We start from the raw sequence: 26,100 nt of genomic DNA on the forward strand, positions 1-26,100 counted from the left end.
AATAATAAGCCATTTTGGCTGATGAAATAAATGATGAGAAACGCTACTTCTAACGCGATTATGAGATTTACAGGTTCTTCTGCAGTTTTTCCACAACACAGTCCTATCTACAGTTCTAGGTCTGAGCCTCATGAAATAAATATAAGTATTTACAACTCCCTTCAGCAAAACCGCACCGTTTTTCCCCCCAAACGCGTTAGTCAGCGGACCAGGGACTGCTCAAACACCTGACCGACGCTCAGCCCAACCCGGCTGGCAGCAGGCACACGCAGGGGTGCAGCCAGCGTCGGAAAGCATTGCCATTACCTTACATATTATCTGCCTGAGGAGGCCGAGGTTTGTTCTGTGGGCGACGCCAGCATCTCTAGCGTAAAAGCCAAGGGTCCTGCGGGTAAGGAGGCGGCAGACGTTGTGAGCCCCGGGGGCGGCCCTGCTCCTCCCGTCGGCGGCGGCGGCTGCCTGCGGGCACATTCCGAGGCCTCGGAGCAGGCTCGCCGTAAGCCCCTACTTGTAGCTCGCTCTTGGAAAGGCAAGCAGCCGTGCAGGGCCTAAGCCCAGCCGGCGAGAGGTGAAGCGAAGCGGGAAAAGGTACCGCACTCTCCGAGTCCCGAGAGACGCAAACCGAGGCCTTCCGACGGGATCCCGCTGCGGCCGCGTCGTCTCGGGGCGGGGTCAGGTGCGCACGGTGCCTCCCCCGCCACCACAGGGCCGAGTCATGGCGAACGCCCTGCGGCGGGGACAGCCCCACACAGCGACCGTCCTCCCCGCGGCCCGCCGGGGGTTGTAGTTTCCACGGGTGCACAGACTGCATCTCCCGCCATGCCCCGCAGCAGCCCGCCGGCTCCCTCAAGCGCCGCGGCTGCCGGTAGGGGTGGGCCGGGTTGGTGTTGCGGCTGCGTGGTTACCCCCAGTTAGCGGGTGGGAGCAGTGTAACCCCGGCGGTATAGGGGTGCTGCGGGGGGCCGCGGCTCAGCAGGAGGGGAGTTACGTAGAGGTCGGTGGGAGCCGCCGGCAGCGGTCGCCCACCGGTACCCGCGGAGCCGCCCTCTCACCGGGGGCTGTGTCCCGGGCCGAGCTGAGCTCTGAGAGACAGAACTAAACGCAGTGCGCGTCGGCGTGTGTGAATGCAAGCTTTTTACCGGTCATTTGTTTTAAATAAAGGCAGGAAGTTTCGTTAGGGGTAGTTCAGTTAAAGTGGAAACTTGTATCTCCTTCCTTCTAATGTCTTCCTGCTGCAGAGTAACCATCTCTTGCGCCTCGGAGCTGGGTGCTGGGGCCGGGCGCTGCAGGCCGAGGGGCTGCAGGGTAGCAGGGAGTCCTGCGGCGCTCTCCCTCAAGCAGCAGCCGCAGGAGCGCGCATGTGGTATCGACCGCGAGTGGCTTTGCGCACCGCAGTGTTGAATGCATGTACCCGGGCTTGGGGGGCTTGCGTGTGTGTGCGTGTGGATGTGTGAAGAGATTTGTTTAAAACTCCAGACATCAGCAACTTCTTGAAATACATGACTCTTCATTTTTATATTTTTAGAGCGATGTCCCAAAAGTTGTCACAGTCATCAACAGCTGCTTGCCAGCAGAGCAACTGAAGTCTGTGGAAAAACTAGTTTCTCTTCCTTCCCAGAGGCTATGCACCCAAACGGGGTAATGTGAAAGTTGCTGATCTTTTATATTTCTATGTCTGTCCTTCAGGCTTTCTGAGTGAAACTTTTAATCTTTGCTGATACTGTGACAAAAGACAGATTCCTTTGATTTCCTGGTGCTTTGCAGATAATTGGATGAAGCGAGCTAAGCAGTAATTGCAGTCACACCTCCATAGAGGATCTATGACATTGCTGGTGACATCAGAGCTGACAGGGCAGGTTGCGTCCATGTGGACGTATAGAGCCCGGTAGGGGTGTAAATGAGCCAGGTTCTTCAATGCAAATCATAGATAGCAGTAAAAAATTCATGTTGCTCTGTCTCTGTGCTCAGCATCTTTAATAACAAAAAAACCCATGTTTTGCGTTGAGACAAATCATCTTTTGTAAGGCAATACAGTTACATATTCAGTGTTTTGTAGGAAATAAGGTTGAAAAACAATTTAAGTAATTGCAAGATCTATGTGGAGATCTAGATATATGTTCACTGTGTATGTACGTGTATACATAAAGTCACCCCAGCGTTTTTCATTTGCCTTTTTGTTCTTCCCATGTAAGCACCCGCCAGCAGAGGGTGCACAGGTTAACTGGGAAGCCTTATTTCTGAGCTGTTATTATCACTGAATGGTTTCCTCCTGGTGTTAAACTTGAGAGTAAATTGATTTAATAAATCAGTTTCTTGTTGTATCGTGCTGTATACAATAACATGGGGAATATGGGAATTGCCTCATGGAAAAAGGGGGAAAATGAGGGGAAAAGGTAAAGGATTGCACAGAATACTTACATATTTAAATTCCATTACACACAAACATTCATTGATATGTGGGAATACAACTTGTCTGTAAAATTAAATAAGTGTACAGGTATTTACAGGATTGTAGCTTAAAGAATTATTTGTGAATTTGCTTCTTTATGTTGTGCAGTATTTAAGAAACTTCACAGAGTGACTGGTATCTCCTTAATTTCTATTTTTCTGATTATTTTAGTCAATAATATTTATAATTACACTGTTTCAGAGTGTGCCTTTAATAGGTGTTAGGAAACAGGGAACAATAGAACAATTAACACTGAAAATATTATTATAAGTAGATTAATTACGAAAGTAGAAGTTCCATTCCAGGAGTGATTCTAGGATATCAATATATAATTTTACCTTCAGTTGGAATAAAAGTATTCTTCACAAATGGAAATATTTTTAGTGATGTTAAAACACTTCCTTGAAAAGGCAAAATAATCTTTGATAGCGAAGTCAGAACATCTCTTATAAATTGGAATGATGCAGTTTCAACAAAACACTTGTCCAACAGGAGTATCACGACAGAGAATAGTGGTCAAGAAGAAATTCTTAATGAATGCAAAATTAGGAAATTATATAACATTTTTTAAGCTCTCAAAGACTTTTAGCTCTCTGCTTTTCCCTAATAGCTCTTTGTCTGCTTTCTTACCTTCAGAGTGATTATGTAGTACCAACATACATTATTTTTGCCCAAATAATGTACCTTCAAGTTCTGTTGCTGATCTTCTGCATATATGGTGATTCAAGTAAATGTCTTCAGTATATGAGCAGTTTTATGTCCTTCTCTCCCTCCCTCTAATATTGATTCAATTTCTCTTTATTCTGCTCTTTTTTAACAGGCTACCTGGCAGGTAGTGTAAGAACAGGCTCCTCTTGCTCAACGTTTGTGTAGGTGTGGTTAAAATCCTATCTGGTGGGTTTGTTTGTTTCTTTGTATCTGCTGTTGCCTTGTAACCAGTGTTAGTAGTGTTGTGTCTACAGGAGTCAGAATAAATCAAAATAATTTAGTTTTGTTTTTCTTTTCCTCTCCGGAGTCAGTGCTCTGGGGTAGTTTTGCTGAAGTTGCTGTGTGCCCACAGGGAGGTCTGCATCATTCCTGGTGATGATACATGGGAAGAAAAAACAGTTGAGAGTTCGGATCTGCTGAGTTCGGAAAGTTGTGAAATATACTTATGAAAAATACACACATTTGAAACAACATGATACCATTGAAAGACAAGTCATGAAGCCCCAAGAGGGCATGTTTAGTCAATTGGCAGAACAGAATAGCACTAAGTGTTCACTTAATGAATGAGTCTCATTGACAGTAAAGTGTATGTGTGTACCCCCCTCAATTTTAACTACTAAGAAATATTAATATGTATGTATTTCAAAACAATCACTGGCAATTCATAATTACACCTTCTGTGTTACCATTATCTTGAAGAATTTTTTACTTCATGAAATCATTTGCCTATGATTGCCTCTTACATCTGTTTACTGTGAGATATTTTGAGGTTTTGTAGTGTGTGGTGATGAAACAGATGAGCTATGCTTTACAGGAGAGCGTTGGGGATTAATTGTCAAGTGCTGTGTAGATAAGCTTCCCAGTGCCCAGCAAAAGTAATTGTATTGAAGTTCATTGTTTCCAAAATACTTTTCTGACTAGAAATGTAACATAAGCTGTACATACTCTTTCTAATATAGGCTTTTTTTTTTTCCCTTTAGAACAGAAACCCTACAAGTAGGCTTAGTGATTGGATGTGGAAGAAGTTGTTAGCTTTGTAGTTGGGTGTCAGTCAAATGTCAGAATGTTTTTGTCCAGTAAGTTCATTCAGTTGGGTTCTTGGTAAAAAATATATATACCTCCTTCTGCAGGTCCGCCTTTAAAAAGCTGTACTAAGGGTGTTGTATTAGATTGTTTGAGGATAGGAGGAGTTTTAAGGCTCTTCTCTTAAAGCTGCTCAACTCAGCCAAGGCCCTTATCCATGTTTGTAACCATGACAAAATTCTAATGACTGAAAGATAGTACTCCATGGGGAAAAAAAGTTTTCCATGTTGCTTCCATGTTACAAAGTGCGTTGTTTCTTTAAAAGGTGGGGTTTTTTTCTGACGATAGTTGTGCTGCCACAAAATACAGGCATTTTTAATATAATGCAGTTTCATTATAACATCCTTAAAGATGAAGGCTGAATTGCTTTGATTAAAAATCAAACTTACAGCCTTTCTGACTGGGGCTCTGAACAAGGAGATAACTCCTAGTTCTTTCAGATAACACTTCTTGCTGTCATGGCTCCAGGGTGTGATCATCCTATGTGACAAAGAGTGTTTGGCTGTTTCATTAACCAAGTCATTCAGAGAAATAATCACAGACTGGCTTCTGAAAGTTCGGTTTCTGAGATTTAGGTTTCCAAGTCATTTAGATATTTCTTGAACTTTTAGTAGCCAGATTAGTCTAATGATCTATGTGTCACACTTTCAGGGATATACAGCATGTCTCCAAAGGGTTCCTTCACATTTAACACTGGAAGCAACAATAAACTTAACTCCCCCACCTATCCTTTGCATTTTCTTGATGTTTCAGAATTTATCAGCTAAAATTGTGCAATTATCACTCAAAGGATCACATTCTCATAAAAAGAGTTGCATCTCTGGATTTTACTGATGCAAGATCATCTTAGTCATCTGACTATAGTTCCCATCTGTGCATCTTTTCATGTTCTTACTGAGATATTTAGAAAGCCAAGAAAAATTATGTGACTAGCCTAGCAGCTGAATCATTGTGTTTTATGTTGAATATCAATGCTGGCACAGGAAATGCAAGATACTAACTCAGATCTTTTTGAATGATTGAAGGAGGAAGAGGATTTGTAAACAGTTTGCAATGTAATCATGGAATCTTTATTCAGACACTTCTATAATTTAATAATAATAATTTTAGATTAGATTGTAGCTTGGGGCTTGGGGGGGATTTTCTATTTGTTTTTGTTTTCAAGAACATTTCCTTTATGTAAATAACACATTTTGCAGAAGTTGTCATGATGTCTTAATTTTCGTGTCTCAATTATTATTTCATAATACCCCATGTATGTTAATAATTACGCATTATGTTATGAAAAATGCATACATATTTTCAAAGACAAAGCACAAACAGTTTGTAGTAATTAAAGTATAAACTGTTGCTGAGCCACATTTAAAAAAAAAAAAAGCCATAATGAACTCGTTAACATTAGAAGAGGCTTTAATGTTTTAATAGGACTGAATGTTACATTTTCACTGTATGCTGATGCTCCATATCCAGGTACTATTACAGCCGCAGCAGCCCAAATTTATCAGTGTTTTTATTTGGCTGTGACAGCCAAAAGCAAACCCCACTTTGTTTAAACTTTGACAAATAAAAATAAATTTTAATCTTTTTTCTGCCCCTTTTTTTTTTTCTGTAGGCTTAAACTGAACAAACAATGCCATTTTTAAAGCATGACTCATTCAAAACTACACCTTAAATGAGCAATTGTTCATTTCATCGAAGTGGTTCCTTTGCCAGGCTTTGTATTGATGTGTACAAATTAATCTTTTTTTATTCACAGTACAAGACTTGTGATCAAGTAGTACTGTTTTCCTCAAGATAAAAATCTTCATTTTGTATCCAGTTTGCACAGAATGGTTTCTAATAATGTCTTGTGCCTGTTCTTTTGTAACAACGTTTTGTGTTTCCAGTGCATTAAATTTGTATGTGTGGTTTATATAGAAGTGGTACTTGAAAAAAAATGGAAGGAAAACAAGAACAAAGGCACATCAGGGTAAAAGTTGTAGGAGGGGTATTTCATTTTACCCATCTCCTAGAAAGCCAGCATTAATGAGAATGTGCAAAAACTACCCCCAAAAAAGCCTAACAAGACAAAATGCTAGTAGTAGCTACACACGCATTTTATCTTTCATTCTTAATACTGTATGAAAAGATTCCCAGTAAAATAAAGCAATGTAAGACAGAATTATACATGTAATAGAAAAATGTCAAGCACATTATAATTTGCATGAATAGAAGCTTAACATTTAAAGCCATTCATTTCAAAGGCACATTAAGCAGGGATGAGGAGAACTCATTGCAGAAATTTTGGAAGCCTTTCTGGGGCATAATGTTTACACTTATAAAATATGATCCTTTTTTACTTGTAAGCGTAAAGCCACAGTCACAATTCGGTAATGAAATCTTCTGAAGACTGTTACTTAGTGAGTGGGGTGAAAAATGTCTATTTCAATAACAGTATGTACCCACTAGAACAAGTGGTTTCTTTACTGATCTCTTCTTGCTTGTTGTTAAGGTACAGTGTCAGTCTTGGTTTGTTGTTTTACTGTGTATTTCTGGGGTTTTCTCCTTGCCCTGCCTGATAGGTCTTTGAAATGATTTCAACTGAAATGATATTTTAACTGGTTTCATTCCAGTAGCCTGCTTTGGGATTATTTGGGCTTTCAGCACACTGAAGGGATATTGCTATTTTCTAAAAAGCCTTTAAATTGATATTATAGTAAAAGATTATTGCTAAAGCTGATATTGGTGCTTGATTATTTGACCAGTTTCTCATGTAAGTGACATAAACAATTAAGTTACAGCAAAACTGTAATTTGAGTTAATTGTATTTTCAGGTCTCTGAACAAAATGAATTTCATTACAAGGCTTTCTGCTTTTTGTCTGAGGAAAAGCAAGATGCAACAGAGGCACCAAAGTAGTAGACGACCAACTGCTCCACTTGGATCTCGGATTTTAACTGATCCTTCTAAGGTTTTTGAGCATAACATGTGGTGAGATGTTTTTCCAACACTGATTTTCATATATTTTTTGTATATTATTTACTATGATGAATAATGGTATGTGGATATGTGTATTACAATGGATGGCCAGAATAGATGTGTAAATGTAGTGCTAGAGAAAATTTAAGATTGTCACAAGTAACCTCACAGTTACAAGTGCTTGGTGACTTGTGTAAAAAGCTGCTGAACAAGTAATTAGTCATGGAATGAAAGGCAAAATACTGTTACAGATCAGTAACATAGTGTAGAGGTAAGATAGCCCATGTTATTTATAATGGCAGAAATTTACTAGTTAGATGCAATAATGTTGCATACTGGGTTAGTCCTGTATTCTAAAATGGACACATTTTAGAAGGAATGCGTAAATTACTTGTATCCTTCTGAAGGTGTACTGAAGATGTTACAGAAAGTTCAGCAGAGATTTCCATACAGTGCACAATTGTCAAAAGAAGTTGTGTCTTAACATAAATAAGGGATGTAATTGCAGAGAAAACACTAACATGTAAATGTTAACAAGAATAAGAATTGCCCTGATTTGCAGCAGTACAGCTCCGTCACTAAAATCATAGAATCATAGAATAGTTAGAATTGGAAAGGACCTGAAGATCATCTAGTTCCAACCTCCCTGCCATGGGCAAGGACACCTCACAAAAGGTATTCTTGTGTTTAACATGGGCTCAGAAAAGAGGGAAAATGCTAGTCAACACAGCGGGAAAACTGACACTGAAAAGGCTAGGATTTTTGACCGTGGAATGGAGATGAATACAAACCAGGAAGTTTTAGAAGGATGGAAGAATATCTAAATCTATGTAGAAAGTAGAAGAGTATCTACCTAAGATATGTGGAAGACCAGGATTTTTTATTCTTGTAGTTCATAACTTAAGAATAAGGGATATTCAATGAAAAGAGAAGTGGGGATTCTAGAAGCTATACAAGAAATTATTTTCTACAGAATTTTAAACTATATTTTTGAATTATGCCGCATACCATTTTTGAGAACAAGGATTTAATTTAGCAAAATTTAGAAAAGACAATGGATATGGCTAATGATAACCAGTCGTGGTCTAGTGGAAGGTGTCCCTGCTTGTGGCAGGGGGGGTTGGAACTAGATGATCTTTAAGGCCCCTTCCAACCCAAACCATTCTGTAATTCTATAAGTTCCTTGGGCAAGGAAGCTGGCTGGTTATTGCATTAAAAGAGGGTATCTCAGTGTCATAAATCTATATGCAGTGTAGTTCTTGAACATCTTCCAGACTTGGTACCTCCTGCTAGGTGGAAAAATCCCTTATTTGTGTGAATGCTGTTTCAAATGTGGGCTATACAGACAAGGTAGGAAAGGATTTTGAGGAAAAGGCCACCCTTTCCTGTGACATTGTACCTTGATGAAACTCAGTTTTAATTTTTTAATTTCCTTCCAAATAACTGATCACTGTAGCTTCAGTTTTTATTTCTAGCATTCAGTAATAGTCTAACACAAAATTGTCAGGCTCTGATGCAAGTGGTTGGGATGGAATGTGAAGGTGGGATTGAAAGGAACAGTGTTGTTCAGAAAGTGGATCTGCAGATGAATCCATGCAGCTCAGAAGGGAAAATGGTTAAAACTGAGTTGGAGTGGAGGTTGCATGGAAGTTGTGAAGGTCTTGATAAATCAAGAACCTAGTTGTGAAGTGGGAGGAGGTCCTTGGATCTGAAACTTGCAGAATTGGCATGGTTCTTGCTAGGGAGATAAGGAGGATCAGGATGCATGGTGGTTGAGCTAAGTAGATTGTGCAGGATGAGCATAACATATTCATCTTCCCTAGCATTGATGTATAAGGATGTATTTCTTTTTGTTTTCCACTCTTTCGTACTTCATAAAGTGGCATCCTTCTTTTAGCCTGCGGTGGATTGGCAGGGAGCCAAGAGCTGCTACCATTGCTGCTAGCAATACTAAGCAAATTAAATTTGGGAACTAATGCTTTAGATACTTACTGTGGTGCTTTTCTGTCATTTTGAGAGAGAAATAATGAATGATAATAAACACTGGAGCGAGAAATGTCTGCTTCTATTCAGGTTAGTAATTGACATAGTTTTCATGTATTAGTTTTCAGAGATAATTAAACCTATGTTAGCAAACAAGTTAATGGAAAAGGGCTAAGTTGAATAAGCTGAACTGAAAGTAGCATTGCTTGATCTCATGTCAGGCCTACTCATGTTAACAGTTTCTGGTGTAGTTAAAATGGATAGCTTGCTTTACTGCTAGCAGTGTTCATCTTTAAAAACTTCCATATTTAAACACTTGTGTACTTAGAATTCTTCCATATTCTGTGTTCCTGCCAACTTGTGTTGCTGAAGGAGCTGCCTCATTTGAAGCATCCAAACTATGTAAATAGTTTGCCTAAGAACTATGCTATGTCCACTCTTTTGCAGATTTTGATCAAGAAATGTTGCTGCAGTCCTGTTGTTTGGGATATTCTATATAGCAGTTTCTAGGAAAGAGGCAAAGATCTTTCTTCAGCATTATGAATTTCCAAGGGGGACAAAAGGGAAAAAAATGTTATTGATGAAGATGGAGGACTTCAGGCACCTCTAGAGACAAATACACAATAATGGATTAAAACTTATCAGCTAAAGCTTATACCACAGCAAGTCATCTGTCAGAAGGGCTGACTTTTTATTACTGTAATCCAAATAATGCTTGGTTTTAGCTTGCTGGAATAGGCAAGGTCAAAACCAGTGATAGCACTGAGAGTAGCAAGTCTTTCCAAGGGAATAGCTGCCTGGTAATGCTTGGGTCATCCAGTTTTATTCTACTACAGCACGTCTGTCAGAGCCTTGACACTGCACAGGAACATTTACTATACGAACAAATACAGGAAGGGGAGAGGCAACCTGCTGGGGACAATAATGAGAAATATTTCAGTAGAAATGCGGAAATCAAGTCTGAGGCAAGCAGACAAATACATACCAATTAGTCTCCCACAATTAACAAAAGAGGAACAGTGAGGGTCTAAGAATTAAATTAGCTGTATGTCACCAAGCATGGAACAGGAAGATGCTTGTTAGCTTTTAGAGACAATCAACTCTTTTCAAGTTGGCACCTTGTTCCTTTTCCCATAGTAACCAAAGGAATTTTAGTCATAAGCTTTCAGTGAATTGATTGCAATAGGATTAGGATCTAATAGATTACTTGAATTATATTATCTAATTTTATCTGATTTCTGAAGCTGTTCAAATTGGACAACTTATAGGGACAGCTAATTTGCTTTTAAAAGCTGCCAGCAGCACGTTTTTGGGCATTGCCTTTGTGGCCTGATCCAAACACGGACTCCACAGGGAAGGCTGTTTAGTCATCAGTGTCAGATCTTGGCTTGGTTCCTCAACCCTTTAATAGATTAATATAACATTTATTTAACCACTTTACGCAAGTATAGATAGCAAAGATTCTGGAACCACTGAAGTGCTGCTTGTCTTTTCTTATGAATGTCTCATTCTTCATTTTCTAAATGTTTCCTGTCTCTGTTCCCCAAATAAGTAAAATCCTGTTCATCAATTCCACCTGTTCCACTTGAATAAGTGGATTATCCTCTCTGTTTTCAGGAACAGCTGATTGCTTTGCTAAACGACCTGTGTTCCTCATCATAAACATTAGCAATGTGAAAAATTTCTTCCATGAGGGTGTTTGTTGGTGGGTCTATTATTATATCCAGCTAAACACAATTCTAATGGGACATTCAAAATACATTCCTATAAGTGTATTAAATTGGCAAGATATATGTTAAATCTTCTTAATGGCTTTAAGCTGACAGAGGGTAGATTTAGATTAGATATTAGGAAAAAGTTCTTCACTGTGACAGAGGCGCGGCACTGGCACAGGGTGCCCAGAGAAGCTGTGGCTGCCCCATCCCTGACAGTGTTCAAGGCCAGGTTGGATGGAGCTTTGAGCAACCTGGTCTGGTGGAAGGTGTCCCTGCCCATGGTGGAGGGGTTGGAACTGGATGATCAGGTGATCTTTAAGGTCCATAAGACCATTATAAGATTATTAAGGAAAAAAAAAAAGCATACTACTTCAGGTTCTTTGCAGTTAGCAGATTTTTCTTTATCTCTTCAGCTTTACCTAACTAGTAATTCATTTTTATCTATCATACACTGAAACTTGGGGGGATGGGGGGTGGGGGGTAGGGGGGGTGGTGTGTGTGTGATTCTGTCAGTCTCCTTGCGGGCATTTGCTTGCATTCAAAAAAAGCGTATTTAAAACAGTATAGTTCATTTGTCACTGTTTTACCTGGGAAGAAAATATTATGGGAAATCCTATTTAAAGGCTGGTTCTTCAACTGCCTTTTGCAGGGATCACATGCAGTGGTCACAAGAAGAAGAGGAGAATGCCAAGGAAAAAGCGGCAGAGAACTCACTTGTGAAAGTCCAGTGGGAAGAGCAAGGTAGCAAATTCCTAATAGCTTAAAAATTCCTATTAAAATGCTATTTATTAAAGCAATGAAAGATCCTTTCAAATCCAGGATCTCTTTTTATTTGCACCTTTTCATATCAAAATTTGTTCATTGTGGGCTTTTTTGTTTTCTTCCCTGCCCTCTTTTTTTTTTTTTTCCCTCTCCTCAAAAGATTGTCTCAAAGTGTATTTTTCTAGCATTTTAGTTACTTACTTGAGCAATTTTGTATTTTGGGGGGCAATAGGCTTAATGTAAAACAAATACGTTAGTATGATGGAGTTACCAGTCCTGACTTCTGCAGTTCTGCAGAATGTTACACAGGACTGTTATTTCTTGTTACATAGGACTGGTACTTCATCAAAGGGAAAGAATTTGCAGCCAGCTAGGATGCTGGGGAGGAAAGTTCCCAAGTTCAAATGCTTTTTAGTGATCTGTGGACTGTTTAGAGAGCTAGTGTTTGTACATTGCACCATATTTCAGTTAAGTGCTATGAAGGCTGCACTGGTCGCAGCTGGTCCCGGCTTGCTGCCTTGACCAGGCTGGGCTGGGAGTGCTTCAGGAAGCAATGTGTTCACTTTGTGTGGAAGGTGTTCCAATACACCATGCAGAGTCTGCTCTGTAAGTTATTAAGCAATTCTGTGCCTGTCTTCAGAAGGAAAACAATGTTCTGCGTTTCTGAAGAATGATAGCTCTAGGTTCAAGCTGGGAAACTAAAACAGACTAAACTGTAGGATAGTTATGTATGCTAAAGCTGGAGTGTCAACTTGATAGTAACATAGAAGGCTGGATTCTTAATTTGTTCCTTTATTAGAAAAATATTCTGAGAACAATTACTTGGATGTCCTTGGCCTCAGTTTACTTAAGTGTGTCTTGAACCTATCAAATTAGCTGGTATCATTATGATCCTGTGTTCAGTTTCATTGATGTAACTAGGGCACATGTTGAAGCTCATTTGAATTACCTGTGAATGTGTCTTGCATTGTGTGCCCTTTATCACTTTAAATTCCTTGGGATAGTTATCCTGTCCTTTTCCTTTTTTTACACATTCTGTACCTAAACACAGGAGTACAATGCTTGTTTTTTAAAAATTACATCCAATATTTTCATTTGGTTTGTATAAAAAGTTGAAAAAGAGCTCATAATTGAAAAGTAAGCTGTGTAACCATGTGGCTCATGGAATCTTTCTTTCTTCATCTACAATCAATTAGAACTTAGCTTGTACTGGCAAGAAATGGAATAATCAGGCATTTATCTATTGCCAAGAAATACAAGAATCCATGGACATTTCTCATGAATGCTCCTCTGTTTAGAACTTGAATAGGTGAGCATTGCTGATAGTGTCCCTTCAGAAAGCATCAGCTTCATTCTGCAAGTGGAAGTACATTTTGGCCTATTTGTATAAACAATGAGCTAGCCTGAAGCTAATGAGCAGGTTATTTTGGGGCTTTGGAAACTGCAGTAAGGGGGAAAAGATAAGACACATTTCAAAAGTTTTATTGTATCACTAAAATAGTGATAGATTATTCTGGTGAGCCTTGTTAAAACAAGAAAAGTTAAACTGAATGAACTCATGGTACTACCTTGAGGAATTTGGTTCACTTATTAACATGCCTGCTAGTGTCAAAAAATTCTGTTACAGAGAAAAATTTATTGACTAAGTAAGGATTTTTTTTTTCCTCTGAAGGCCCTAAGTTTTAGATTTGTCATTTTTACATGTTTTGGAAAATTTAGTAGTCAGGCTATTTAAATATACAAAATGAAGCAAAAAAATGATAATACTACTGCATGCATGATTATTACACCGTGGTGCAGGAGTGACCAGTGAAAGATTGGAAAGTAGTGTCCTTTCCCTTGAACCTACCTAATACCATACTAGCATAATTTCAAAGGCTGATTTTAGCTGTTGCTTTCCTTCAGTTCTGAAATCTGGAAGACCTGATGGGAATCTAAATAGGAGTCTATTTAAAATATTAAATATTAAATGTATACTGTATTTAAATACAGTCTACAAGTCTGATCAGACTTGTAGAAAAGTAGTGACTTTAACAAGAGATGATAGTGATTTAACAACCTTTTGAGTGGAAGTTGTGCAGGTTTTTTTATACCAACTCTGAACAGTCTAAGAATGTGCAACTTGCACTATTGAAATCTGGCCTATATGACCTCAATCAATACTGCGCTTATAAGACAAATCTGTCCAATTACTCTGCATGGCTGGGTCTTGCCCTTTAATAATACAATTGGATGTATTAAATGTTAAATTTAAGAAAATTATGCAGATTTCTAGGACAAGGCATTCTGCCACCTCCTTGTCACTTCCCACTGCCTGTCTGTGCCTCTAATGATAATTCCTAGCCTTGTTTATCTCTGAAAAGCTGTAGTGATTTAGGAAATAGTATTTTAAGATTTAAATGAGAGTATTAGGAGAAATGCGCCATATATTTATACTGTGCCTTTATATTCAAAGAATGATTGGGTCAGTGTAAGCGGGTAGGGGCAAAATAAAAAAGGCAACACATTATATGATGTACACTTAGCAAGAGATATCAAGAAGAACGAGAAACAGTTCTGTAAATGCTTGGGGAATGGGGAGGGGGGAAACAAGAAAAAGATTTGGTTTGATACTTAGGAGGGATGAGGAAGGGAAAACCATCAACAAAAGGGACATTGAGAAAGCTGATATTCTTATCTTTTTATCAGCCTTCCTTTGAAAGAGTTAGCTGCAGTCCAGTGGCTAGCACAGTTAGTGCTAGGGAGAAGGAGGAAAGATCTTGTTCTCATGCTGAGAAAGAACATGTTACAAAGTACATCTATAGAGTACGTAGATGACTGAGAAAGCAGAAAAGAGAATATTTACTTCTTTTAAAAGGGAGGGAGTAAAAGAGAAGAGTCAGATAAAGAGTTTCAATTCCTGGAAAAATACTGGAAGAGTTAATCCAGAGCTTGCAAGACCCTGGGTTTGGAAGAACAAAGGAGATGAATACTGGCCAACAAATATTTTTCAGGAATAAATCATGTAAAATCAAGCTAATTTCCTTCTTGGAGATGGTTACAGGCCCTGGGGATAAGGAAAAAACAGCAGACGTCTTGAAATTTATCCTTAGTCAGGCTTCTGACTTGCTTTACTTGACATTTTCATAAGCAAGTTAGGCAAGCAAGAGCTAATGAAACTGCTTTTGGGCGAATGAATGCCTAGAGAGATTGTTTCAGAATGGAAAGTGGTGCTGGGCATAGAAATGTTTTGTTCCATGTCCAGTTCTGCTTGTTTTTTTCATTAGTGACCTCAGGAAATGGACGACTTGAAGATGATATCAAGTGAAGAGATGTTTCAAATATGGTGAAGGTTGGGATTAGGATTCAGAAAGATCTGGACAAATGTGGGAGGGAAGGATCTGAAAGACAAATATTTGCTAAAAATAGATGCAGAATATTTGTCTTAGGAATAATTCCTTGAAAAAAAAAAATACTAGCTTCTGGAACAATTGGCTAGGTAGTCATTTTGCAGAAGAAGATCTGAGGGTTGTGGTGAATCACTAGCTGAATCAGCAGTGTCATGCTGTTGCAAAATGGCAAACTGGGAGTTATAAACAGGATTACAGCCTGTAAGCCTTGTAAAATAGTCCTTTTGCTCTGTGTTGATAATGCCTTTACCAGAATACAGCAACAAAAAGTACTAAATCAGTTGGAGAGTGTTTAGAGGAGAAAAATGAAAATGATCAGAAGTCTTAAAGTCATGACTTCTGTAGCAAAAAGAGTTCGGTTTAGACAGTGCAGAAAAGAGATTGTTTATGGGAGACATAATAAAAGACTTTAAATAAAGAGGTCTTACAAAGAAAAGTGAGTAGTCTTTGCTGTATTTGTTTGGTTAATGGGACAATTACTAGACTCGAACTGCAGTAAGGAAATTTCAGGTTAGCTATGGGAAAAGGCTTCTAACTGTACAGATGGTGAAGGACTGTAATATATTACTGAAGAAAGTTGTCAAACTGTATGAAAGATGGTATTTTAAGAACAAGTTGAACAAATTTCCATGGAGAAGGGGTATGAATTCCGTGACTGGATGAAATCCCTTCCAGTCCTGTTCTTTGTCATTCTAATGTCCAGTTAGAATGTTTTGTGAATTAAAAGTTAAAACAAAGATCTATTGTAAGCCTTTCTGAAGTGTTTTGACAGTAAGAAAGCCAGTATGTTGCTTCTAACTATATTGTTGTTTTCTGTCAAAACTGCATTGTTGAATTGTTAAGAATGAATTACTGTCTATTGGCTATGCAGTGGTATTTATCACTCCAGTTCACAGAACTGGATTTCTAATTGATGGTTTTATTGAGATGACTAGCTACCCACAAATTTGCAATTGTTCATAGAGTTTCATAAATCATTAAATTAATTTCAATTTAGTATTATTTAAATAGGAAAACATGGAGAACATTTAATTGAAAAGATGCATTGTTTTTATAATTTGAGACATGAAAGCATGTCTTAGAAACTTAGGATTGCATATTTCAGTGATGCTGTTCCTTTATGTCACTACATTTGGGGAGGTGGGAGGGAAAGATGATCAGAAAGCCTCTCTGCCCCATCTTAAGTGACATAAAATCTAATTAAACCTTCATGGGAGTTATTTTGGGTACAGATTAAGTTCAGACCCCAAATCCATATGTTTTTATTTAAACTGTGGGAAGCTACGGATTTTTAAAATGTAAATTTGGGGTCCAAATTCCGTGTTGCTTTACAGTAATTTGTAGCTAAGCTCATATTCACTAAGTTTTTATTTTGTTTTAATTTCAGATAAATATGAGAGAGAAGCCAGTAAATATTGGAATGAATTTTACAAAACTCATAAAAATAACTTTTTCAAGGATCGCAATTGGCTGTTCCTGGAGTTTCCAGAAATTCTTCCAGAAAAAAGGAGAGAAAGGTTGAAAACAGACGAAAGATCTTCAGAACTCACACAAATAAACTGTACCAACAGGTTTTCACACAAAGATGAAATGTTTGAAGAACGAGGAAAATATTTGAAGGAAAGTTATGAAGGTGGTTCTACTTCTGTACAAGGAGATGTATATAATAAAACCCAAGCAAAGTCTCTTACTGACAATCCTCAGGGTAAAAACTATGGAGAAGAACTTGGCAGGCTTGAATCCTTCCCTGGTAGTGATGCCACTTACAGAATATTAGAGGTAATGCATTGCACATGTTCTTACCCATCATATAGAACTCCATGCTAATTGCTTAAAACCCTGGTAAAGACTCTTAGTAAATATGAAGAAAGTGAGCATTTAGAATTTGACAGGCTACATTCATGTATGGCAGAAACTTTTAGAGAAACGTAGGATCTAAGCTTTGTTTTCCCCATAAAGCTTCTTCCAAATCAGAAATTAGGGCTAGATTGTGAGTCAGTTTTCACTGGAAGCTGGGTTTCTAATTTCCTAAGGAAAGTTATGTCTTAAAGTGCTTTTTCTTAAAGTGCAAGTACTTGATGCATTCTTGCCAAATGGTGAAATTGGGCAAGAATACTGCATTTTCTTATGCGGGTTGAGAGGTGGATCCTCGCTTAACTTTAGAAAGACATACAGGAGAAAAATGATCATAGAAGTGATTTGAGAACTGTAGTATGAGCTGTTTATACTTTTCTGTCCAACATACCTTCATGTCTAATGGGTCCTACCTACCAACAGAAAAAAATAAGACAAAAATAAAAAACATAGGAGGTCTTATTTTATTGTTCATTTATTTTAACTTTTTGTTTCTCTTCTGTTTTTAGGTTGGTTGTGGTGCTGGAAACAGTGTCTTTCCTATTTTGAAAGTTCTATGGTATGTAGTATGAATTATATTTTGAAAGTTCTATGGTATGTAGTATATAGTGGTATGTATGTATTTTCAAATATAAAAATTCTGTTTTCATCTTATTTACTTTCTTCAGTTGTTGGTGCTAGACCAATGCTGCAGGAAGTGTTAAGTGGACTGTTTAACAGCCCTGAAATTTGGATTCCTTGCAGATCATAGATTATGCTTTTAGCATCAGTACAAGATATTCCTCATACTGGTCAACCTTAGTTTTTGGGGGACCATATTTGCTGACAAGGTTTGTCTTCAGGTGCATTCGGACTTATTTCTTGTAGTTAATTTTGGGCAGGTGAATACTCTCTTGTCTTATATGCCACTGTAAAGCTATCAAATACCTTTTCAAAAAGCAAAAATCAGAGACAGTAGGTAATGGCATACGATCTACTGGTAATAAATTGTATTATTTATGAATTTGGCTGGTACACTTTGTCATGTTGCTCAGGTTTTAGTGTCGAGGCAGGTACAAGTCCTGCTTTGAGTTACTTAATTCCGTGAAACATCTTTATACGCTTATCTTCCTGTTTTAGAAAAAGCTGTTATAACAGCATGTCCTCCCTTCCATGTATGCAGGAAGGTTTTATTGGTATGGCTTAGTATGTATCAAGGGTTGAAATAGATTTATTTTATTCATGCCTCCAAAAGCTTGAATACAACAGAGTTCATTATTCTGTAAATGAATTCTAATTGCTCGCATCACCACTATACAAAAATACTCCACTTGGCAAACAGGGAAACAGAGCGGGAGGAATCAAGAGATGCACCAGGGTTGTATATGAAACTTATTAGTGTTAGCAATGCATCTTCATCCCACAACAAATGCTTTGCTTTAGTCAGCATGTAATGAAAGGAGAGCCCTGTTTCATATGAAAAGTTTGGAAAATAACAATATATATATGTATATAGAGAGAAGTTATCATGTGGCTGTATGAAAAAGGAGGAGACAAACTTCTGTGTTTTCATCACATTAGTGAAGCATTAGTCATAGGTTGGCATTTTCGATAATTAAGAATCCACTCATTAGGTATTTTTCTTGGAGATCTCTATTCTTATGCAAATCCTTCTATCAATCACATCAGTTGGCTCACTGAACAATTCACATACTTGTCTTGTATATGACCTGATGGAAACATCTCTTAGCAGTCCTGGCTTTATAACAGTTGGTTTTACTCTGAATTTAATAATACAAAACTCACCCTCATATACCCATGAAAAGAAGCCAGTATCAAGTATGAGTGTACCCTGGCTATAGAAAAAAATTCCACTTAGGTTTGTAATGTAACTTTTAAACTGCTTCTCCCTGTCCCCCTTAAATTTTAAGTTAATGCTTTTTGATACAATGCATCATGAAATCACCATCCAGATCAAGCTGTGTCTTTGTTTTAAGTTGACCTTCGACATAGCTTCTATTCTGTTGTAAAAAAAAATTGAAATAACATCCTATTAAGTCAATTAGGTCATCAGCTTAACCTTTCCTGAGGGACTGGTTGGGTCCAAACCAACTGCTTGTCCTCATCTATGATAAATATCTAAACTTCTCAACTCTCATGGTGGGCACGGAGCTGTTAAAAGTTTTGCTGAGCAAGAAGGATGGAATATATTTTGGTCTACAAGAGCTCTTCTGTTGAGCCCTCAGATGTCACTCACTCAGCTGCATGTACTGAGATCTTATAGGTGCTGTCAGAGTTTGATTTTCTTTCTAATGAAGCCCTCTGTCCAAAAACTCAAGTATCTTTAAAGAGAGATTAATTGATCATGAGCTGACTGTGAGTTCATCACTTGGTAGGTTTGAGGGGGTTGCTCAGTTTCTCTTAAATATATTTTTTTAAGGTAGAAAGAAATTCTCCCAAGAGTTACTGGTATCTCATGAATAGTACAAGAAAATTTGCAGCTGGCTTAGTCTTGGATGGGAAAGGAAAACAGTGCTACAGGAAACTCTTATTCATCTTGGCTTACAAAACAAAGGGGATAATGGAGGGAAACAACCAATAATGCTTGCTTAATCTAATCAGAAGCACAGCAAGGTGGCACGGAGGAACCCAGCCATCTACAGAACCGAATGATTTTTGCAACACCCCCACCCGTCCAAATCATATTGCTAATTAAACTGTGTATATGGGCTAATGATAGAGATTTAAAGCAGTGCTTCTGTAAGAAAATGTGACCTATTAGTGTGCATTTGTGTAATACAACACCAGGACATTGTTATCAATCCTGACAGCCCTCTATGACCTTCTTTCTTTGCCTTTTTGCTTCCTTCCTGACAAGGCTATAATTCTCCTTTTTATGCTAACTGCCTGTTGGTATTCTTATGAATTTGTCTGCCCTATTGGTTCATTACAACTTATGTGGCTTTCCATGTGGTAGACATCAATAAGACATGCTTGATCAAGCCTGTGGAGAACCCCAAAGGGCCTTCTGTAGTTCCATGAACACTGATGTAGACTTTCATCTTTTACAATAATAATTTTCTAACTCATGTTGGTTTTGTTTTCTTAGCAATACACCTGGAACATTTCTGTACTGTTGTGATTTTGCTTCAGGAGCAGTGGAGCTGGTAAAGGTAATTCATATGCTCGCTTTAGAGTACCTTGTAAGCCTGTAATTCAGGAGGGTGCCAGAAAGCCTTCTTCATGAAAAAGAATGTGATAGCTTTGACAACTTTTAACTGAAGTTTTCAATATTCCAAAGAACAAAGTCTTACTGTATGTGGAGAGGAATGAATACCATCAGTGAGCTTGCTTCTCAGCTTGAGTATGATACCAGGCAGAATAGGCTTTTATATGAGATGTTTTACAATGCTGAAAATTGAAGAAAAAAGTTTCTTGAGTCACAGTAAACGTATTAACTACTACTACTGTTCTCTCTGTGTCTCTTTTCATCTTTTTCCTGACAGTCACATTCGTCCTACAATTCAGCCTGGTGTTCTGCCTTTGTTCATGATGTGTGTGATGATGCTTTACCCTATCCCTTTCCAGATGAGATCCTGGATGTCATTCTCCTTGTCTTTGTGCTTTCTACTATTCATCCTGACAGGTAAATGAAGACAAAAGGGCAAAGCAAATGGGTTAAATCTCTTTTATCACCAGAGTTTTTCAAGAATAGCAAAATAAGGTAATGAATCCTTAATATATTATTTAGAAAACTGCTATATATATATTTATAACAAGATATTCTAAATGCTCTTTCCCATTTTCAGGCTTCAAGAAAAACCTAGTCAGGCTAATTCATTAGCGAGCCTCCTGTCTTCATCAAAATACAAGGAGTATATTGTAACTAAATACATCCCTATTAAAAGCGAGAGTGATTCAAAGCAATTATGATTAAAAAACTCAGACATCTAGTCTTCTAGAAGGAAATTGTTTTTAGTGATCAAAACCAAACACTCATGATTTGACATCTTACAATATGTTGATAAAGACTTAGGTTGCTGATTTATCCGCACACAAATACTTACATGCAGGCCTTTTAAACCAAAATGCATTCTGAATTTTGTAACTTGTTTCGATTAAGAAAACTTGATCTAATTTTCATGCATAGTGTTATGCTGAGTACTGTTAGCCTTGTTATTAATACCTCTCGATGTCTAATGAACCAAACTTTATGACTCTTAAGGCTGGCTGATTGTGAAAATGCCCTTTTAATGGGAAAAATGCAAAAGAGGGCATGTAAGTTAAACTCCTTTGACTGTTCCTTTAACTAGATCATATGAAGGGAAATACATGCTGTATGCATGGTAGTACATTTACTTTAAAAACGTCATTAAAATGGGCTTGGCAAACAACAGTATTTGCCTAAGTCTGCGAACTGTTTCCCTGCCTAAGTTATTAATGATTAGCTTTGCAGAAAAATCTTTCCCATATAGGATATTGCTCCTTCCTGTTTGTTCAGAGATGAGCACATGAGTCATGCAAAGTCTGGGTCCAGATTTCAAAAACAATTCAAGCAGTAGATTTCAGATCTCTGTAACTGCGGTGATACTGCCAGGAAGGAATTGGACAATAGAGATGCATTCATGCAATTGCTTTGCTTGTAGAAGCAGTAATCAGATGTTTTGTCAGAATTTCTATGGACCTTTTTCTATCAGCCTTTTAAGAATGTGTTTGGTTTGTTTGTCTGTTTTGTTGATTTTTTTCTTTCCTCCCCTTATCATAATCTAAAGGCTGACATGGATGCTTGCGTGTGTGTGTATATACACATAAAGGTTTTTGTGTAATTACCTGTGTTGTAAGACCCACTTTCCAAAGATTTGTTAGTCATTACTGTCATCTCCTAGAATTAAAATGACTGCATAAAGGCAAATGTAATCCAGATTCATCTTGCGCAGTACACATTTTTTTCTGGAAACTTTGAAAGTCACAAATGAAAAAGAAAACCAAGAGAATGATGATGCAGAACTTATGTACTTCTGAGACCTGGAAAATACATAAGAGGGACACATTTGTATTCAGCACAATTGTTACTTAGTGATTTCTCTTCAGGCTGTAGTTTTTGATAATTGCTACTCTTGTACCCCATTTGTACACTCTTAAATTCTGCCAGAAGGCCCCTCTGAAAGTTGGTTGCAGAATTTGTAAGGTATTGAACTTCTTGAAGCTGTATAATTAAAGTGCTGTAGTCATACGGGTGAGATTTCTCAAAGCACTTTCACATTTTGTGCATGTAAACATTTTCTATATTCACAAAACTCAGGTTGATATGGACAGTCTGTAATACTTGTCTTGAGCAGTCTCTTAATCTTAGGTGGTGCTGCCTTTTGTGTGTCTGTGACAGCATGCTTAGTTGCCTGTGTTGAGCATAGGCAAAGAGGACAACTTTTGAAGCACTTGGCCTCCTCTCAGGGAATTATGTGCTTTAAAAGTGTATGCCGCTTTTTGGTTTTGTTTGTTTGTAGACATGATATTATTTTCTGCTGAACTACATCCTAATTCTGTCCATTAAAAATGAAGGTAAAATGCCTGTGCTGCTGTTGCATAAGGACCAAATTGCATTAGTGCTGGAGTTCTGACTTTCTTGGGGCAAGGAGGTAGGGCTTCTTGGTAGATAAGGGATGGTGTAAGGATGTTCACAGTACACATTAATGGTTTGCTGACTTTATATAGTTAAGTAGGACTTAATTCTTCTTTAGCTCATTTCATATACTGCATCCTGCCTTTCCTTTCCATTCATTTTGCATTCACTCTGGCTCCACATCTTCTACATGGCCTATCCACTTCCCTGCAGCAGGAAGGGTTGAACTAAGCAAGTTGTGCAGACTGCCTTTTGTAGCCTAAATCCTTGTTTATTCTGAAAGAGTAAGACAAACCTAAACCATTATTCATTACTCTGCAAAATAAGAAGCTCCAAGGTAAGGTTAAAAAGTGAGAATGAAGATGCTCTGTTCTAGTGAAGGGGAAAGAGTTCTGTGTATATTACTTATCCCTATCATGCATGCAGCAGACTGGTGTAATCTTGGTAAGGAAGAGTTGATAGATACCACCAAGATTTGCAAACTTGTCGTTTTGGAGTATGCAGTCTTTCCTGATCTAACTAGCAATATCCCTTGATGGCATTCTGCCAGATTCCTCTCCTGACATGCTACTCAGATTTTTTCTTTCCATCCTCAACCATTACCTATGGAGATACTGTTTCTGTGTGTATGGTCAGTACCTCCATAAATAAATCAGATGCTTTTGTCTGCCTTTCAGGCCTTGGATTTTGCTATGTACAGTAAGAAGGCTGAGTCTAGCTCACCAGTGCACACAGCTGTTAATTCATTGTCATCTATCTGCCTGACCCATATGACCCACATACTCAAAAACTCTGTTATAATCCATCTTTGAGATTCTGTTAAAGTGAAGGAAAAGGGCTCCTTTTCTTTCTCCAGTTTGTATTCTCTTACAGTTCCTTTTAAACTTCTGATTTAGAGGTTTTTTTTTGTAGAATTCTTCCTGTTCACTAGTTCTTGGCCTTTTTGTGATAAATATAGACACATCTTCTCACTGTAGTTTTGGAAATCTATGTATATTTCTAGCATCTAGAAAAAAAAAGCAGTTATGCTTGCGAATTTCAACAGTATCCCATCTATTTTCTAAGGATGCAAGGTGTTGTAAATAGGTTGGCTAAACTACTGAAACCTGGAGGAATGTTGTTATTTCGAGACTATGGAAGGTACGATACAGCTCAGCTTCGTTTTAAAAAAGGTAATTCCTGAATGCTTTTGAAGTTTGCTATTCATTTTAACTCTTTTTGAGAAAAAAGTGACCTATCTTTTGTCATTACCGCTCTAATTTCTTAGGTCATTGCTTATCTGAAAATTTTTATGTACGAGGAGATGGAACCAGAGTATATTTCTTTACCAAAGGTATGAACTGGTATAGTCTTATGGAAAGGGTTGCGTGTCTTTCAAGATGATTTGGGCTATAAAATCTCATTTTAGGATTTTTATTTTTTAATTCTCTGCTTTTACAAAGCCCAAAGCTAACTGTTTTAAGAAAATAAGTCCTGTTATGTGTACACTTGTTGTGTCTGTTGTCTGTAAGCAGTATTGCAGTACATCACTGGAAACTTTGTCTAAGCATCTTGCGTCTAATAATATGCTCAAATTCTGTTATTTAAAGAGGTACTTGATTTCTTTCTCAAAAGTGAGATAAGCAGGCGTGGAAGGACAGTTGGTAGCAGTTCTTTGATCTTTTGTTCTGCTTTGTTGGTGATTCTGAGCTGTGAGGCTGCTTGCCCATCCAGTCACTTAGTTCTGTTGGCAGTCAGCTTAAACTGGTATATTTTAGCCCAGTTACTGGAAATTATGAAAGTGAGTATCACAGTACTTTGTTTTTTTACACTCTGCCGCCTAAGCTTTGAGCAATAGAGGTGGATCACGATTTATCTCTGTCTGAGTAAGTTTAGAAGTGAGGAGGATCTGGGACAACATATAGGAAATCACTTGAATTCAAAGAGCCTTCTCAGATTTTAGATGTCTTGTTTTGTACTTACTCATGACAAAGAAACTTAAAGTTTTCCAGTGGTGACTGACAAGAATGAGATAATTACATTGGCATAAATGTGTGGATTGTAATTTGACGGGCGAATTAGCTTTATCTTGATAATATGTGAACAGTAACCAAATGGCATACATTTGTTTTCATCAACTCTGGCCTACTGAACCCTCTGAAGAAAGGGGATCTATGAAAGCCATGAATAATAACCAATGTGGTTTGAGCCTCAATGTAACATTTTTTACTGTAATACAACTTGAGAGCTGTGAGAATTAATTTTGAGCAAAGACATTTTGCAGGCAGTTTCATTGATCTTTCAAATCTCAAACCAGATTTAGTTCCATCTTTGGTTGAACTGCAGGTTGTTAATTACAGCATTCTACAAATGTCTTTTTTTAATTATAATAATTCTTCATATGAGAAAATAGATGAGGTATGGAACATGTTCAGCTTGGCTGGATTAGCTGAAGTACAGAATTTAGTTGATCGGCGATTACAAGTAAACAGGAAGAAACAAGTGAAAATGCAGCGAGTTTGGATTCAAAGCAAGTTCCAAAAACCATTGCTGCTATCTCCAAATAATTCTGCAGAAACCATCAAAAGGTGCCCTTAATTGTACCATGAGCTCCAGAAACTGAGGCAAATGTGGGTATGTATGTTTCCTATAAATCTTGTGTTTATCAATTGGAAAGGGCAAACATGGAACTGAAAACATTTTCCTGATTTTCTTCTTGTAAATTTATGTATGTGAAAATGATGGGGGGGGAGGGGAAGGCATGTCTTACTTCTGCTTTATATGCAATAATGGGATATGCATTTATTTATTCACATGGCCAGGTTCTATTTTATTTCCATGAATATGAGTAGTCAGTAGGTAGAAGCATGTAACTCATTCCTGTTGAAATTCACAATGTGGAAAAATTTTAGAAGAAGCATAACTGTTTCAGAGATTTAGAGAAACAGAGTATCTGTTCTCACTATCATGTGTTAATTTCTGGGTTATGTGTCTTTTAACTACTGTGTGTCTTGCAACTGTACTTCCTCTTTGGGGGGAAATTTCATGGTGCATAAATAATTGAAGACAATCTCTTTCTGGTTTGCATGTAACTTATCCTTTCATACTAACTGCATGTGATATGCATAAGTTTCAGATCAGTCAGTGACTGGCACCCTCCATTGATTGATTTATTCCTCTGAAGTGTCCACTTTTCATCTATATGTCATCAGAAACATGCCAAACTCAAGTGTCTGTAACAGCGTAGTGATAAATAACTTTGAAGTGCCATAGATTGTAAACTGAACATCATGTAGAAAAGAATTACCAAAATGCCAGAATAGTGCTGAAACCAAATAGTTAACATTTGCCTGGATAAATACAAGCACGATTTTTATGATATGTCAGATATGCTAGAGGGAAGGGCAAGAGTACTCCAGAATACATTTTGTTAATACTGTTATGCAGAATGTAATCACACTAAAATGGCAATGTACATGGCAGCTGTGATATTTTTGTTGTTTACAGAGGGAGGTTGCTTTCTTAGGGCTTGAGTCTTAGAAAAAAGACAGATGCTTTTGCCTTGACCCTAGGAGGATAGGACTACACTAGTATGTCAAGTGCTTTTAAGAATTAGAACAAA

General features: G+C 37.9%; 2 protein-coding genes across 4 annotated transcripts in view; one reads left to right on the forward strand and one right to left on the reverse strand.

The window, feature by feature from the left end:
• DCAF17 (DDB1 and CUL4 associated factor 17) overlaps window positions 1–664 on the reverse strand; it is a 17,150-nt gene extending 16,486 nt beyond the window's left edge. Inside the window, exon 1 of one of the 2 annotated variants that reach the window (XM_031052080.2) lies at window positions 307–664. In XM_031052080.2, coding sequence (XP_030907940.1) covers window positions 307–471 — 165 coding nt within the window. In that variant the 5' untranslated portion in view covers window positions 472–664. The remainder of the gene's footprint in view (window positions 1–306) is intronic. The other variant, XM_031052081.2, reaches the window with a different exon arrangement.
• Window positions 586–26,100, forward strand: part of METTL8 (methyltransferase 8, tRNA N3-cytidine) — a 27,741-nt gene continuing 2,226 nt past the window's right edge. Inside the window, exons 1-12 of one of the 2 annotated variants that reach the window (XM_034065191.1) lie at window positions 1,250–1,363; window positions 1,526–1,638; window positions 3,270–3,343; window positions 7,054–7,209; window positions 11,545–11,636; window positions 16,434–16,825; window positions 17,410–17,459; window positions 19,989–20,052; window positions 20,386–20,525; window positions 23,565–23,671; window positions 23,767–23,832; window positions 24,892–25,112. In XM_034065191.1, coding sequence (XP_033921082.1) covers window positions 7,067–7,209; window positions 11,545–11,636; window positions 16,434–16,825; window positions 17,410–17,459; window positions 19,989–20,052; window positions 20,386–20,525; window positions 23,565–23,671; window positions 23,767–23,832; window positions 24,892–25,076 — 1,239 coding nt within the window. In that variant the 5' untranslated portion in view covers window positions 1,250–1,363; window positions 1,526–1,638; window positions 3,270–3,343; window positions 7,054–7,066 and the 3' untranslated portion in view covers window positions 25,077–25,112. Of the gene's footprint in view, window positions 677–1,249; window positions 1,364–1,525; window positions 1,639–3,269; window positions 3,344–7,053; window positions 7,210–11,544; window positions 11,637–16,433; window positions 16,826–17,409; window positions 17,460–19,988; window positions 20,053–20,385; window positions 20,526–23,564; window positions 23,672–23,766; window positions 23,833–24,891; window positions 25,113–26,100 lie in introns of those variants that run through there. The other variant, XM_034065192.1, reaches the window with a different exon arrangement.

Source organism: Melopsittacus undulatus, chromosome 8 (assembly GCF_012275295.1).
Source record: "Melopsittacus undulatus isolate bMelUnd1 chromosome 8, bMelUnd1.mat.Z, whole genome shotgun sequence".
Classification (NCBI taxonomy): domain Eukaryota; kingdom Metazoa; phylum Chordata; class Aves; order Psittaciformes; family Psittaculidae; genus Melopsittacus; species Melopsittacus undulatus.